At 45.9% G+C, this 16,541-nt stretch overlaps 1 protein-coding gene across 1 annotated transcript in view; it reads right to left on the bottom strand.

Annotated features, from left to right (window-relative positions):
- Window positions 1-11,458: 11,458 nt before the first annotated feature.
- Window positions 11,459-16,541, bottom strand: part of CACNA1G (calcium voltage-gated channel subunit alpha1 G) — a 148,746-nt gene continuing 143,663 nt past the window's right edge. Inside the window, exons 38-39 of the mRNA XM_059828045.1 lie at window positions 16,059-16,228; window positions 11,459-12,313 (exon numbers count right to left, since the gene is read on the bottom strand). Of these exons, the coding sequence (XP_059684028.1) occupies window positions 11,459-12,313; window positions 16,059-16,228 (1,025 nt within the window). The remainder of the gene's footprint in view (window positions 12,314-16,058; window positions 16,229-16,541) is intronic.

The raw sequence follows: 16,541 nt of genomic DNA, 5'->3' as shown, positions 1-16,541 counted from the left end.
GGCCGCGGCAGGAGCGCAGAACCTCCTCTCAGGCCCACGCCGGGCACCAGGCGGGGGGAGAAGCCGGCTCCTTCCCTCCTGGGCGGGCCGGGGGCGGGGAGGAGCGGGCCCGGCGCGCCCCGTCCCGCCCTCCCCGCCGGCAGCGGGTGGCGCCAGCGCCACCGCCCCGCTGCCCTCGCCCCCTCAGGCCGGGAGGCGCCGGCCGCGGCCGGGTCCCCTCGGCCAGGCCTCCTCAGGCGGGGGGGCGCCCGCCAGAAGGCCCAGAGCCTCCCCTCAGCCGGCGGGGCAGCCCGGGCGGGGCAGGGGCGACCCCCGGCCCCACCGTGGCGGCCCCTCAAAGGCCGGGCGCTCGCAGCTGGTGTCACGGGGAGGGAGAGGGGCTGCCCCAGTCCTCCTCTGGCCCCTGAAGCCTGGGCACCGCTGCTGAGACATGGCTGCTTGCTTTCCAGGGGTGACCACCCTGCGGAAGGACCAAGCCCCGGCGAAAACATTTCCCCCGGTCAGTGTGAGCTGCTGGGACAGCCAGACCCCTGCTCGTGGAGAGGGACGTCGCTGGTCCCCACACGGCAAGCGAAGGGCAGGCTGAGGGACGCTCACCCAGGGTGGCTGCAGAGCTGGGGCATCTGCCGGGTTGGGGGCTGACCGGGTCCATCCGTCTAGACCACTCAGGCTCATGTTAACATCTTGGAGATGTTAATATTCGTCTTCCCCTTCGAGTGGTGTGGAGTGTGGTCACCTCAGCAGGACTTAAATGAGCGTCACACCTCTTACCCATCCGCATGCAGCCTCTTCCTTAATGCTGATTGCTTCCTCTGTAGACGTGGTTAAACCAGTGGCGTGGATCTATTTTCAAAAGCTTTCAGTCAATAAATTTCACGTATATGTGCAACTAATAGATTTTGTAGTGTAGCACCTTGGACACAATCTGGATTTCACCTCCCTGTGATGCAGAAGCACTGTTTGCTTTCCTCTTGGGCAGGACTTCTGCTACAGCATTATTGACCTTCCAGCACCTGCTGTTTGTCCACCCACTTGCTGTAGCATCTGGTTCAATAACATCATCTCACGCAAAGTCCCTGCTGCGACAAATCTACTTAAATATTTTAAGAGTTTGAGTTTCCTTCGTTGTTGGAAGGTGAGGAGCCATCAGGCAGAAGGGTGTTGTCAAAAATACTTACCAGAACGGAAAAGAGAGATGAGAAGCACACTACTGCCATGTCCCAAAAATATTTCATCCCTAAAGAAAAAATACTCTGCTAATCTTTTATGAAGACCGCTGAAGACGCTAGGGGTGATACCCACTCCGAGTGCTATCAGAGGAAGCCATGTGCTTCCCACAACCAATGCTGAAAATTTGTTTTAGACATTTATTATAATCTGGCAAAAGGGATGCAGTTCTTATTAGTGTGGGAAGATAGGATCTTGCCCAACATAAGGTTCTCGGGTGATTGCCTACAAGATTTGAAATCTCAGACTGATTCAGGATAATCAGCACAATCATATTACAATCCTCTTAAGGAAATACTAGAGGAGCCCTAGTCAACTAAGTGAACGAGATCTTCTAAGGATATCATGGGTTGTCTTTGCAAGTTTTACATTGCAACTTTTGTTCAGTGGAATTGCACCACAATCAAAGTTTTAAGAAAAGTCAGTAATAGCTGCGAGTTACTCTTATATGGCTCTTTAAACCTCCTCTGCTTCAACAACCTGTGAGAGCAGTTGCTCTGAGAGAAGTGCTGAGAATTTGATCTCTCTTGACACCCAAACATGCATCTCTGTGTTTCTTGCACCAAGGAGCAGGACTTGGTGCAGTTCGAGAACGTGCCCTAAATTAAGACCACCTCTGGCATTGTAAGATGTCACCAGTACAGAGGCACCTCACGAACAGCTACCGTAGGCTATGTGTACAGAAGGGAAGAGGTTTATTTTATCAGTGTACTGCACAGTTCCATTGACATGTGCAATGTGAATTAATCCCTGATTAAATTATTGACTTCAGTGGAATTCTTCCACCATATCTGTGGAGGAAGGTCCTGTATTAGGGTATTTCCCTGAGTCTCTCAGTGCCCTGAAGTAGGGGTCCCTAAATGATTCTGCCTCTTCTTCATGTTCCTAATTCATGGTGGGCAGCTTCTGCCTTCAGTAGCAGTCCATGCCACTACACAGGGATGGTACCGGTGAGTGGGTGCCAAATGGGGTGCCAGCTCCCCCTGCATGCCCCGCCAGCAGCTCGAGGAGAGCCACCAAGCAACCAGCCTGGACCTCACAGCAGACCCTGCCGACTTGCACTGACTTTGCAGTGTAATTACTGACTTCCAGGTGCTGTCTGGCAAAACACTCTAGCAGAGAGGGAAAAAAAAAAAAAGGCAGTAATATTAGAGTCTCAGGCAGACAAGATGGGGGGAGAAGCTTAAAAGCTGCTGGGAAGGGCCATGATAAAGGATTCTCTGAACCTGGTGCAAAGCAGAGCCTGAAGCACTATCGCAGGCAGCTCACTTTAGTCCTGTTCCCTTTTGATGATGGGAGGGAAGACGGATGTACCTATAACATGTCATTACTCCTGTGATGCTCCCCCAAATGCAGGCTGGCTGTGCAGGAAAATGAAATGGCACCACCTTTGGTGCGAATGTCAGGGAGGTCATGAACTCACTTTTTCTCACTGGACATTTATTCCGGGGAGTGGCAAAATCTGATCTGGGTTCATTCAGTAATGTATTTGCATCCTCTTTTCCATGCCAGCTGCACAGTAAAGGACTTTTCACCTGCTAACACATAGAGCAGGTCAAGTCAGTGCAATCATGAAGCACCTACAAGGCACACCCAGGGCCACACAGCAGGTTAGCTATCAACTAGAGCTGGGGCAGGACAGGAGGTAACGTGAGAGAGAAGCTGTTTGTGTAAGCACAGTGCCAGGTATGAGGCAGGCTTCTTTTCATATCTCACCTCACGCTGATTTGCAAAGCACTAAAAGCAAAATGAAGTGTGACTGACTCCTGAAGAAACCCATATAAAGAAGGACATTTAGAGTTGAGGGTTGGGGAGGGCTGGAGCATGTGCAGCTCTGGAAGTCACAGTTTTATGGTTAGTTGACTATAAATATCACCTTTTTTCTCTGCTTGGAACAGCAGAGGCTCAGCTTCCTTTCTGAGACCCGCAGAGGTGTCACATTTTACAGATGGCAAGAAAAAGAGGCTGCCAGAGTGGCATTTACAGCAAGGCCCTATACATTTGCTTTATAAGAAAGGGGATGACTTGCTTGTTTTAACACATGTAAGATGTGGGCTTGTAACAAACTCTGCTTAAACTCAACACCACATGAGTAGAGGCAGACTTTGGGTTTCTCCTTCTCAAATGGTCAACGGTGTTGCATATAGCACACACTTCTCTTCTTGCAGGAAAGGTTTTAACTTTAATTTCCTCATTTCTGGAAAGCACAATAAGCAGTTTAGAAGCCCCATGATAAAACAGATGAGGGAGTGGGCTGGGAATTTGCAGCCCCAGTTTTTATTCACAGCTCTGCTTTTGGACATATATCAGCTATGTGGCTTTGTAGGCAAGGAGGGGAAGGCAAGATTCCCTTGGCTGCAAGAACAGAGACAGCAGTTCCCTGGAAAGCCAGTGCAGGGAGGTTGGGAGCACACTGCATTTAGCCTGAAGATGCCCTGTAAAGTCATTCTGCTAGCTGTGGGGTGAGGTGGGGTCCACCCACTGCATCAAGGCTCTGTAAAAGGAGAAAATGGTGTACGTATGACTCCTCCAGGACGCCGTGTGTAACACCGTCTTCCTCTGTTACGAGTGTTCCTACATTTCATACCAAGAACGATGAGCAGGGAAAGAATCTAGACATGCTGAGAACTGCCTAGATCCCCCCAAAATGATCCTGGAGCTGTTCCAGCAGTGAGAAGTCAAACTCTGAAAGCACTGGGTGTCTCTCTCTCTCACCTGCTAGATAATTCCATATGCATGCTCTGAGGTGCCTACAGAGGTTGATGGAAGCTGTGGCAGGTGTGACACACCCCAGCTTGTGGGTGGTTTAGCTGCAGAAGGAGCTTAGAGTGATGGACAAACAGCCACAGACAAACAGCACGTGGCATTTTGGCCTTCTGGAGCTAAGACCCAAACTGACCTACTTCAGCCACTGACACAATTGCCACAGCTTATCCTCCCTCCCTGCCAACTCTGCCACCCCACAAACCCCTCCTAGTTTTAATGGGCTGAAGCCATTCAGGATTTCACCGCAAAATGGGCACGCAGAATTCACAGTGGTTGCAGGAATCCAAACACCGGGTCCTTCTTTGTTTGAATGAGCGTGGAGTTGTCACCAGCCCTTGGCCACTCTGAGCTGATGGCACCCAGCAGAGCGGTTCTGCGCAGCCTTCGCAGGTGTCAGCACAGCACATGCTGTCCACTGCAGTATTTTTTTCTTTGCAGAATGACTCCCATATTAACTTCTTCCTGATTTCCCCCACAACAGCTGGATTTTGCTTTCTGTTTCCGTAAAATAATTGTTAGCATAGTAAGTAATTACGTGGTTTAACCATCCTTTCCATTTCCCAGCTGGAGCTGCAGGGGTCTTTGGTTGCATTATTTAGAGTATTAAATAGATATGGAAAGATAATCTATTCAGGAGCTTTGAAAGCTTGCCAATTATAGCATCCAGTGACTCAAGCAATAATAGACAATGCCAGAGGATGTTGCAGGATTATATAGTGTGTTGTAAACATATCCGAAGCATTGAATACAACATGTAAAAACCACCTGAAAGTCCAATCACCCTCAAATGAGAAAATGCCAGCGAGACAATGGCTTTCGCTGATGGAACTGAAGACCACGTCAAACCAAACAGAAACAGCAGGTTACGGGGGACCTCAGCTGTAGCCTGAACTAATGCGCACAAATATCCCAGTGAAACCACTTCATGGCATTGCCATCTAGTGACAAGCACTCAGCCTGCGCCCCAGTGAACACCGACCCTCTAAGCACCTCCGCACAAGCCATGTAAGATGGCACAAGGCCTGCTTGATTATTCTCCTCCCACGCTGGGCCAAGCAGAGATTAAACGCCCTGATTGAGCTCACAGGTTGTGGATGTATCATAGCTGTTGTGTGTGAGCGCACAGCCTGTACAGGACCAGGGCGGCTTGGCACGCATGGGGAGGACTGTGTGCTGGGCTGTACGTTTTACATGTGCTTCAAAGGAGGCATAAGCATGTGCAGGGACAAACGAGCCTCTCGGGTGCTGCTGCAGCTTCGGAGATGCAGAGTCAGGACTGTCCCTGGATGGGCTTTGCACAACCCTGAGCCATGCAGCCGGCGAGAGGAGATGCCAGCGGGTATGTGCAGCAGCCTCGCTTCGAGCAGATCCCGCAAGCACGGAGCGATGCGTGTCTCTGCTGCGCGGCTCCACTGGCTGGCATGGTGCTCCTGAATCTGGGAGAAATCCTTCCTCTCCTCCTACCGTAGGAAGAGATTTTTATAAATTCAGTGGCTGAAAATCCCCGCAGAAGTAGAAACCCTCTTCCCCCCCCCCCCCCCCCCCCCAATACTGCGCTGTTTCTGCGACACCGAGCGAGGAAACAAAGCGCTTCACGGACGGGCAGAAGCGCAGCGCAGGGAAGGGACCTCCTTCCACCTGATTTCCCCGGTCGCCGGAGCATCCCGCTGCCGGTAGCCCGAGGGCAGCTCGCCCAAGCCCGCTCCTTGCCCCAAGCCCACTAGATGGTAGCAAAACGCTGCGCACGGGGCGGCACCCGGCACTGCCGGCCCTGGGCTGCCCGCACCCCGGCGAGCCTCGCCCACCTCTGGGCAATTTAATTCAGGCCTCTGGCCCTCCAAAACTTCACTGACCTTAACCCTTTAGCCTGCAGGATCCTCACCGCCTAGTAGCTGATCACAGCTGGTCCTTTACACGGTGCTGGCAGCAGCAAAGGGAGCCAGGCACGTTTCTTTAAATTGCCTTTTCCTGCCTTATTTTTTGGGGGTATTCTAGTACAGGTCACAGCTAAGGCTTGTTGGTGTGTCTCAGTTTGTATCTCTGGAACACCTGAAACGCAGAAGGCACAAACAGCCCTTTCCTGTTTCTCATGCAGCCTCTTGCAGAGCTCTGGCTGAGAGATGTGCTGCACACACAGCTCATCTGATGGGACACCGCTCTCCAGAAAGCAAGACGGTTAGCCAAGTTCACCTAACTGTCTCAACTAAGCCTGTGAAATAAATTAAATTTGGAGCACTGCTCCCCTAGATGCAGCTTCCATTACACAGAAAACAATCTAGTTTCATGCGGCATCCAAATTACTTACCAAACAGAGTAATAAAGTGCCATGCCCAAGCTCTGGCAAGTTGAGAGCAAGCAGCCAGCCTGGGTGGGAGCCTTCTAAAAACCACAAGCAAAACTCAGCAAAAGAGCTTCATACAGGAACACTCACAAAACAGAGGAGAAAAACAATCCCTCTCCCAAGTCCCTCTGAAACCCAGCATTGAAAGTGGACGGATTTGCCAGCCCCTGTAAGGAATTACGAGAGGGCTAAACTCACCTGTGTGCAGAGAAGTGTGAAGTGCTTGAACCTGTGAATTGCTCTGCTTCCTTGGCTCAGCCCGCTTTACCTTCATGCCATGCAGATCCTCCAGCCTCAGAGGGGTGGGAAGGCACTTCAGTGGTTCCAGCCTGGTGGGGTTGGCCCCGCAGCCTGGACAACACAGATGCATTACAGAGCTCACCTCTGGAGTCCTGCTCTGCGTGGATTTGCATGGGATTTTGCACAGATCCACATTTTCTCTCTGTTTAAGGGCTAACTTCCTTCCTGCTGTTTTCTGCTCAGAGGTTAATATGAGAGGGCCTTTATCAAAACACCCTCTAGACAACATAACTGCTCTGGATGTGACATTAGGGTCCCTCCTGCTGCAGAGCGATCATCAGGTCATTCAAGCCACAGTGAGAATCAGGGCTGCAGAGTGCCCAAGTGCCCAGTTCCTCCCTTTGGTGGCTGCTCCCCAGAGGAGAGGAGACTTCATGTTAGGAGCTAAATAACTCATTCACTAAGGCCCCTGAAGAATTTAGGTGCAAATGTTTCTGGTGGTACCTAAGCAGCATCTAGAGCCTGAGCCCCCGCTGCCCTGCAACATAGTCCACAGCTCCCAGGGTGGTACCATCCCCGCCAACTCCTGCTTTGCAAGGAGCTAAATGACTGCAGAAGTGATGGAGAAGAGGCTGGAAACCCTGAAGTTGTGAATGCGTGGAAAAGCCCAGCATCTTCCTCTTCACAGCAAAACGTTTTCATGGACAGATCAAATCTGCCCCTTCTTCGGACTCCTTCCTCCCCTTTGGCTGCAGCTCTCTCCGTTGCAGTCCTGGCAGCCTTCGCATCATTAAGCAACTTGCCAAGCCGTCCTCAGTCTGCATAGTGCAATTGTAGCAGCGCAACTGATGGTCTCTTCGGTAAAACAGCACACCCTGGGCGATGCGCTGGGCCAGATTCGCTTGCGGTGTCGAACCGAATTGCTTCACAAAGGGCCGACATGTCGCAATCTTTCTTTCAACTTCCCATCCGCTGCTGCTATACAATACCTACTCCAACTGTTCGCAATTAAAACACGACCAAAGATTTGACCGCTCTGAATGATACAGATTATCATCAGCAACAACAAAAAAGGGAAGTGCACAGTTGTTTTCTTTTCAAAAGCTTTTAATAGGACACATTTGTTTTTGTCATTTGTAAAGATTTACACTCATTTTTTGTCTTTTTTCTTTTTTTATAAAGGAACATTTTAACCGAATTTTCCCCCTGAATACCACCTTTTGTTGCCCTGACCAAAAGACCTCATTTTGGCCTATATACCTGATACAGTATAACAATATATTAACTATTAAATACAAAGTTTTATAATATATACTAGGTTGTTACGGACATTGCAATGGTACTGTGCCTACTCTAGTCACCTTGTGTAATAGTGTACATGGGTTATTATAGCCAAAGGGGCAGAAAAGGGGAGACTGGGGCATAGCCTAATTTACAATGGTAACGCTTTTGTTGTCTTTTTTTTTTTTTCCTTTTTTTCACCTTGAACACACCTTGTGCTGAGTGCAATCCACAGAAGTCAAAAACAGTGTTTTCTCTGCCCTCCTCCAAAATATCTACAGTATAAACGGCCTGTAACCGAGCTATGAAAAGTCAGTTCTATGTGCAAGGGGCTGCAAGAATGGAATTTACATTTTTTTTACATTTTTCCAGACACGTCGGCAGTCTCTCTGTCCCCATGTGTCAGACTGGCAATAGCAGAATATCCTCCTCCCACCTGTATACAGTAAATCCACAGTAGTAAAGTGCTGGTGTGCTTGAATGAACTGGATAGCCATGCGACTACTTTACCATCAACAGGGGCTGAGTTTTGGGGGTAGGTGTTTTATATGGGTACAGCTCTTGAACAGTAATAGCACTGCAATATCGTAGAATTTGAGCTTAGCTGCTTACTCCTAAATGCGACCTGGATGCAGGCTCTGAAACTAGGCTATACATGTTGTAATACAGTAGGTCTGGCTCCAGGTTTATGAAAAGAAACTTGTAGATAAGAGCTGCTTCTGTTCCCAAGATGCTACGCAGACTTTTAACAATTTCTCTATAGATTTCTACAAAAATATAAAAAATTCTATCAACATAACCATTCTACAGAATTCCTGTGGATTTTGTACATTTTGTTTAAAAAAAGTCAAATTCTATAAAACCCCCCCAAACGGTATTTAAAATTATCTTAAGATTATTGCACGCACTGCAGTACATTTGTATTTGTTTTTCAAAAGGGCATCTAGAAAAAACTTAGCCGGTTTAGAAAACAAACTATTTTACATGGATTCCTTTTCCTGAATGCATCATCGTAGACTATTTTTTTATTGGCTAGTCTTCACTGAATATTCACGTATGACGTAAACTTTTTGTTACTTCCACAAACCTTGTCAGTGGGCAAACCCCCAAGTATTGAAAATAGAAGAGCCTTTAGGCTTTCTCTTACATTTGTTACATGCCTTTAGGCATTCTGTTCCATCACATCACCATTTTGCGCCATGATTTCAAGCTAAAATGTTGCATGTTTTTTTCTGTAAGAAGGAAGGAACTGTGTGAGTAGTATCATTCCAGCTATACAAACACACTCCTAATCATTAAGGAACGAGGGTCAGCAATTTTGGTGGCCTTGCTATTTTCCCAAATTATTTAGTACATGTGAAAGGAAAAGCTAAGGCTCATTATGACTGTAAAACCAAAAAGGGATTAAGAATATTTCTCAGGCTTAATACACTGTAATTTTCTTATTTCCTTAAATATGATCTGGGGGAAGAACTGATGAAAGGTTTGTTTGAAACCATTGCTTTAAACGGGCTTAACTCTGGATTTGGACTGGCATATCAAAGAGAGCGGTCTCCGTATGGGCCCGTGTTGAAGAGGGGAAAAATGTCCCAGCCAAGAATTAATCTAACTGCAGTAAATAGTACAGAATGTTAATCCTCCTACTTCAAATACACTGATTGCCTGACTTCCCACTGAAAGCCCTTACATTTCTCCAGGACATGTAATTCAATAGGGATTGTTTATGGAGTAAACGTTCTCAAGTGAAAATAAAGGAGCTTAAGACCTCACATGGGCTGTTAGGTATAAACAGCATCTTCTTCTTGTACGTATACTTGAAGCTAATGCAGAGACATGTAACAGTCTAATCTCTGAATGGATAAAAGGCTGTACATCAACATGTTGTAGTGATTTGAAAAGATCAGTCATTCTCAAAAAGTTACAAACTCCCGACTGACAGAATTAGCACAAATCCTCCTCTTGCTTGCGCGGGTTTAAAGACACGATCCAGCAAAGCCTTATCCATGTACGCAGTTTTAAACCTGTGACTATTCACACACTTCAACCCATGCCCACGCGTCTCATTTAGCCTACATCTTAACGTGATTTCATGGAGGTTGAGTGAAGTTAATGTCTGGTTTCATCAGCCTTGTGAAGAGCGGGAGGTGTCGAACTGGGCCAACATCTCGTGATTTTCAGGCTGTGCTGTCCAGTTTTACAGATTGCTTTTTGCAGAGGGCACAGAAGTAAGCAGTTCATTTCTGAGATGACTGACATTAAGGACATGTTATAAAGGAAGGACCTGAATTCTGGTTTTATCTACTTTGTATCATGGTGTTGCTGCTTAAGGCTTTTGATAGATTGGAAATAAAATTACGGTCAGGGTCATGGAAATTAACTCTAGCAGTGACAGCAAAAAACCCTGACTTTTTCACTGAAAATCAACAGTCATTTCAGTACCTACAGACTTTCTTATATGCAGTCTGTAAAATAACTTGCAGTAGGCCTCGACTCTGTCAAACACACAAGCACATGATTTTAATTTTCAAGAATGACTTAAATACGATCAACCTCAAGGCAGATTAAGCAAGAGCTTGACTTTAAACATGTGCTTAAGCCCACTGCTGTGTCATGTCTGCGCTGAATTCACCCACTGCAAAGCTTAAACATGGCCTTACTCTCCTTTCCGCACGGGTGCAGAAAGGAGGAGCTCCACTGCAAACGGTGGGTGTAAAACTCAGCAAAAGAAACAGTCTGTCTCGGAGACACTGGAAAAACATCTCGGAAGTGACCACAGGCTTTTGTTGCCTCAGTTTCCCAGGGACGTATGAAAATCAGCCGTTGACATGATTTTGTGAGTCACCAGCGGATGATCTATAATATCCTTCCGTAATTCAGTGTTGTGTACAGTTAAATGGCTCTACATTCACCATCTTCAGACATCTATCAGCATGTTGTACCTTCCTGGGTTTGCGCACCTGCTTTCACTCTAGATGTCGATTTTATGCAAGATTGGAGTATTATTTTGTTGAAAAACCTGCCACTGCATTCCTATACTACCCAAACGATTGTTCTTCCAGACTATTATTGAAGTCCAAGGGGAAAAATAAATTACATTAAATAATCCTTATTTACTGCTGACTGTGGGATACATTTCCTCTGTAATGCACTAATTGGCTACATTTTGTGCTTTGCAAAACAAAATGAAACCCAAACAAAACAAAACAAAAAAAGAGAAGGGATTAAATATATATTTTTTAGGTTAAAATATTCATAAAAACCAACTTTATCTCAGAAATATTCTGAGATACATAAAATAGAAGAAAATTAAACGAGTCTTTAGTCACAAAATGTACTACATCCCGCAATACTAGATTCAATTAATTTAATAAAATATAATATACATATAGATTCTGCACATTGTATTGCTTTTACCTAAGCAGAACATATGCTTAAGTAAGCGTGATATAGGTTAACCACTCTTTTAACCAGCTGGTTCTTTAATCTTTCTTTGGAAATTTTTTTACCCAGTGCCATTTTGGAATACAGAGTTTTTTAATTTTTTTTTTTTTTTTTTCTGTTACATGAAAGGAAGAAAACATTTGGCACCAACAGAAAAGTAACTCAGGGGTCCATTTCCGTTTGATCAAAGGAAAAGCTAGGAAGTGTCAACAAGTCTTTCTTTGGGGTAGGAGATGCTGACATACTGTCTGGAAGCAACGAATCCCCTATATCCATTGAATCCTTGGACTCACAAGATGGAGCACGCCGTCTCAAGCAAATGTCTCCACTGGCAGGTGAGATGCTGTGAGGTCCTCTAGGTAGCAAACTCTGTCCATCGGGTGGATCTATAGATATACATGGAGGGCTCAGTTTTTTCTTCTGCCGTGTTCCTTGCAAGCCTTCCATTTCACTTACCACCTGACTTATGAAGCCAGAAGAACTAGATGTGGAATGGTGCTGAGGGCTGTTTTCCATTGAACAAATTTCTATTGAATGTCTCCTTTGATCATCTAACCAAGAGGGCGGTTTTTTTAGAAGACCCTGGGTATCTACACTGTGGTATTTCTTCAGGTCCTTCAGTGTAACGTTGCCAGTATTGCCTATGTTCCTCTTAGGAGTGAGAGGCTGAACCTCTGAACAGGCACTCGAGGCTGTACAAGTTTCTGAAGTGAAAGGCTCCGAGGAGCTGTTTATTTCAGATACTTCTTGGTCCATTGAATCTCCAGGTGTCTCCTGATACGAGTCTGCACAAGCACACGATGCTGGTGCCTGCTTTGAAATATTATACTGATTGTGGGAAAGCTGCTGCGTATGAACGCTTGCCCGGCTCCATGCAGGCAACTCTTGCGCTTCTGAGGGTGTCAGAGCCACTGATGACTCCTCCTTGGGCACAGCGGGGACATTTGGGTCAGAGAGTTCACTCACCTCGGTGTGGAGATTCTCCTTGCTATCCAAAGAGTCGTTCCTTATAGCCATCTATATCGGAGCGCAAAGGGATCGGGGAGGAGGGGAGTTGCCAGATGAGAGAGACAGACCAAACAAAGGTTAGTACAAGCAAGGCACAGCGTTTACAGGGCACTCAACTCTGCTGAGATACCTCAGCACAGACCCACTGACTCCTATAACGACCTGTGTTGTGGGTTCTAGCAATTCCCATGCTTCCGAGATCTGTGGGTTTGTCCCTGTGTAAGTGGCAGGAGAATTTGGCCCTTCATTCTTCATAATTGGTTGACCTTTAGCTTTCTCCTCTAAGGATGGAGGGCTGCAAAAACAGAATACTCCCACCCAAACGTAGACATATTCTTGTTATGCAAAGGATGAGGGTCTGCAGCAAAGCCCTTTATAATTTTAGCAGCCCAGGTACGAGTGGGAGAGGGAAGATGTGCAAGTGGGCCTGCGTATTCTCTTCTCTAGCTCAGGTGATGCTGAGGGCACGGAGCAGGATCCCCAGGGCCGGCGACCCCAGAGCAACCACGCTCTGCGCCAGCATCAGGGCAAGAGCCTGTCCCTCGCTTTGGTCACCGGGCTGGAGCCATGACTCTGCACCATCTTACGGCAGGGGAGCTGGAAAAGCTGGAGTCCAAAGCTGGACTAATAATAATAATAATAATAATAACAACAATAATAATAATCTGTAATTATTTCAACTTATTCTGATGCTTGAGTTCAGGCTTCCTAAGGCACATTTTGCCTTGGCTGTCTAGAGCCGTATGCAGCATCAGTGCCTGCTGGCAGAGAGAACCTATGGCATGTTGTGAAGGCTTTGTATTTTCACTGCACTGCATCCCTTGTCAAAAGGGTTTATAAATCAGCCACATTAACTGGCCCTTAAAGGCAGAGTCTCAGTTTGAGAAGAATCTTAAATGATCTTAAAGATTAAAAACTTCACAGAGAAACTTGGAGGAAATGCATACAGCTGGTGTCAGTCCTTCAGAGAAGTGTAAGGAGATGAAACTCCTCACACTAAGGAATGCTTTTGTGACGAATGGCCCCAAAATGATCTTAGAATTTATATAAAAATTGTCCCGCAAGGATTGTTGGAGCCAAATGATCTCTATTCAGGCAAAGCTCTCATCAGCTGCAGTATGCACATGTGTGCACGCAGAAACACAAGAGTCTATTGCTACATCTGCACATTGGGCTCCCTTTGTCGCCTGTGAGAGTTGAGAGAATATTTAATACGGCAAACGATTTTGTGCAATGCTGGTGAATCCTCTCTAGTTAAAATCTTACAGCATAATACTGGCAACTAACCACAGTCAAGAGTGGCGCTGATTCTGGTCTCCTCAATGCCAATAGTTTTAGTGAGTGTTTGGGAGAAGAAACCATGTTCATATCCTGAGAAGAGACACAGACCACAAAAAAGTAGAATACAGAAGCAAAGAGTAATTTTTGTCATTACTTTTGCTTGTACACCAACCTGTGTTGCACACAACGACAGTATGAGTCACCACCAGCTCTTTCTTTCCCTATGATACAGGCATCTTTGGTAGTTGTTAGTCGTAACTGTTTGTACAAATGTTTTACTGGTTTGTTTCAAAATAAAAGGACCCTCTGCCATCCCACTGGGGTGTACACCTGTAGCAGCCACAGCCTGGTGTGGGCTACACCTTGGATACACAGTCCTGGAACCGGAAAATCAATATAGTTTTAATTTCAGGTAGAATCCCCCTGGAGAAAAGCTTTTGTGCAATACACTGCCAAGGAGCGTATTCCTCAGCAGGGCACGTTCTCTCAAAGCATCCGATCCCCTCATCTTCATCTGCGAGCGCATCGCTAATTGTCAAACTTCCCGGAGTCTAAACTGCACGTTACCATGGGGACTGTGTTCACTCTCCAGCACTCTGGAGGGAAAGGGAGGTTAAACACACAGGTTTTAATGATGGAGGAAAGTGCACGGACCAGGTATGTGGTGGACAAGATTTATCTATGCACAAATTTAGGAAAGGAGAGGGGACAAGGGGGAAGGGGAAGGAAAGAAAGAAAAGAAAACAAATCAGAATTACATGCAATATATGTAACAATAAGGAAAAATGGGTACTGCAAACCAAAATGCTTTGCTAGTTTGGGCTATTGCAACGTGCTAGTAACAAATTAGTGGTGGCAATAAAAGGAGCCAAGCAGAGAGCACTTGAGCAAGCAGAATTGCCGAGGGTGTAAAGGGAATTTTGCCTCTTTAAGAACTAAGTTTCACAGTGTCTGGCCATCTAGATTGCAATTAACAGTAACAGCACTGCTGCCTGTTGCCAGGAACAACCTTACTGCTCCCATTAGCCACGTTGGGAGCTCCTGGCTACTCGGGAGCATGCCCAAGGCAACACCTAACCAACCTTCGGAGGGATCTGTCTGGCCCGTGGACCATATCTGCTCACTGTCCCAAAGCTTTTTTCTCTCTGAAATGTCACTCCAAGAGCATGCTCATGTCACTGCGTGAGCAGAGAGAGGAGGGAGGGGAATAAATTGACTTAAACATATGAAAAGGTTTAGAAAAAGAAGCCTTCAAAGATATGAACAAAATTAGGCTGAGGAAGATGGCTAACATGGTAATTTGTTCTAGATAGATCAGTTCAAAAGGATGGGTCTGTTATTCATTACAAAGCAAGAGAGAGCGGTTATGAACTGGAATCATGACATCAATTAGTTTCCCCATTAGCAGTGATTGGGGTAGCTGGCCAGCCCTGTGCAAACGAATACATGCTAGGAATTTCTTATGTCAATTTAGTATTACAGACTAATGTAATTGTTAACCTTGGTACTTCACATTCATTTTTAGAGCTTAATGAATCAACTGTCTAATTTGTCAATGTTGATTAAAAGATGAAAGAAAAGGGAATATTTTCATGCAGGAAAGAAATTGCTTTTGAAAAAATAGAACTGATCTATTTTGTGTGTATAAAATCAGGCATGAAACTACTGAAGAAAGCAGAGTTTGGGAATCAGACATGCCTCTGGTTCTGGTCCAGCTGCACAATGAAATATGCTTAAAAATGTGAGAGTGAAGCACAAGTTTAAGTATTTTACTAAAAAAGATAAATTTAAACTTATGCTTCCAATCAACCAGCCTGGAATTTTTGATTAGATCTCTTAGATCTTTGGTTGAATCAGGATTTAAATCAATGCCAGGCAAAAACCAGAGAAAAAAACAGTTGCAAAATAAAATGTTTTCTGTTTTGCATATACTCAAACTTTTCAAAAGCACACAGGAGATTCAAAAGGATCTTAATTTTCAGTTCTCACTGTAAAAACAATGTGCCTTCCATGATGGTTTTGCATACGAGATATCCAGCTTCCTTTAAATAGTTTTCCCCTTTCGAGAAACTAGAGGAGCCAGAGGAAGGGTGGCCTGGGATGGAGTCTGCAGTCCCTGTGTCCTTTCAAGCACTGAGAAAATCACAGCAGTTAAGAATTAGTTCCTTAACCCCAACGAGCCCCTGGGGAGCTTTTGGCTGCATTTATGAAGAGGACTGAAAAAATAAAGTGCTAACAATGTGGAGAACATTTAGGCATGTTGCCAAAGAAGATGATACTCATCACGCACATTCTTTGGAGACTCCTGGATGGCTTTCAGATCAAAATCCATCAACCTTTTTGTTATTTCTGTAGGAGAATTACAGTTCTCCGGAGGTTTCTCTGTGAATCCCTCCTTGAATTTAAAGTATGGTTAACCTGGAAACACAACAATATAAAACCTCAGCAGGTTCATGATCATAAGTCTGCTTACCTGCCTGCGGAGCAGCCTTTCAGCAGAAGGAGAATGCGCCTGCTGGGAAACCTGGGGTTTGCTCTCCCTCACCACATGGTCATGAGCTCTAACGTGGTGAAAATGGTCTTTTGGAATTTGCAGGAGAGAGCTGGTGTCCGCCGGCTGCGACTGCACCGATGCCTTTGAACCTTACAAGAGGGAGAAGAGACAGAAACGTGACATGTTCATCTGGGGATTGCGTCCCAATCTCAATGACCTTTCAGAGGAAGCTGCTCCGTTGCACCTTGGACCAAACAGGCACGGCAAAACCACTGAACTCAGCAACTGGCTGTCCGTGATTGGGAAAACACTCCCACCTACTAATAAATTATTCCAAAATTGTCTATTATTTCATTTTTCTTGTCATTTTCCCCTGATACAGCTGGGACTAGCTTCTGTTAAGAACAGAAGATTATGAACTAGAAGTTCATCTGGATGAGCAATTTCTACATCCCTGCTTTA

This window comes from Gavia stellata, chromosome 22 (assembly GCF_030936135.1).
Source record: "Gavia stellata isolate bGavSte3 chromosome 22, bGavSte3.hap2, whole genome shotgun sequence".
Lineage (NCBI taxonomy): Eukaryota > Metazoa > Chordata > Aves > Gaviiformes > Gaviidae > Gavia > Gavia stellata.
This window is presented reverse-complemented; position numbering and strand designations above follow the sequence as displayed.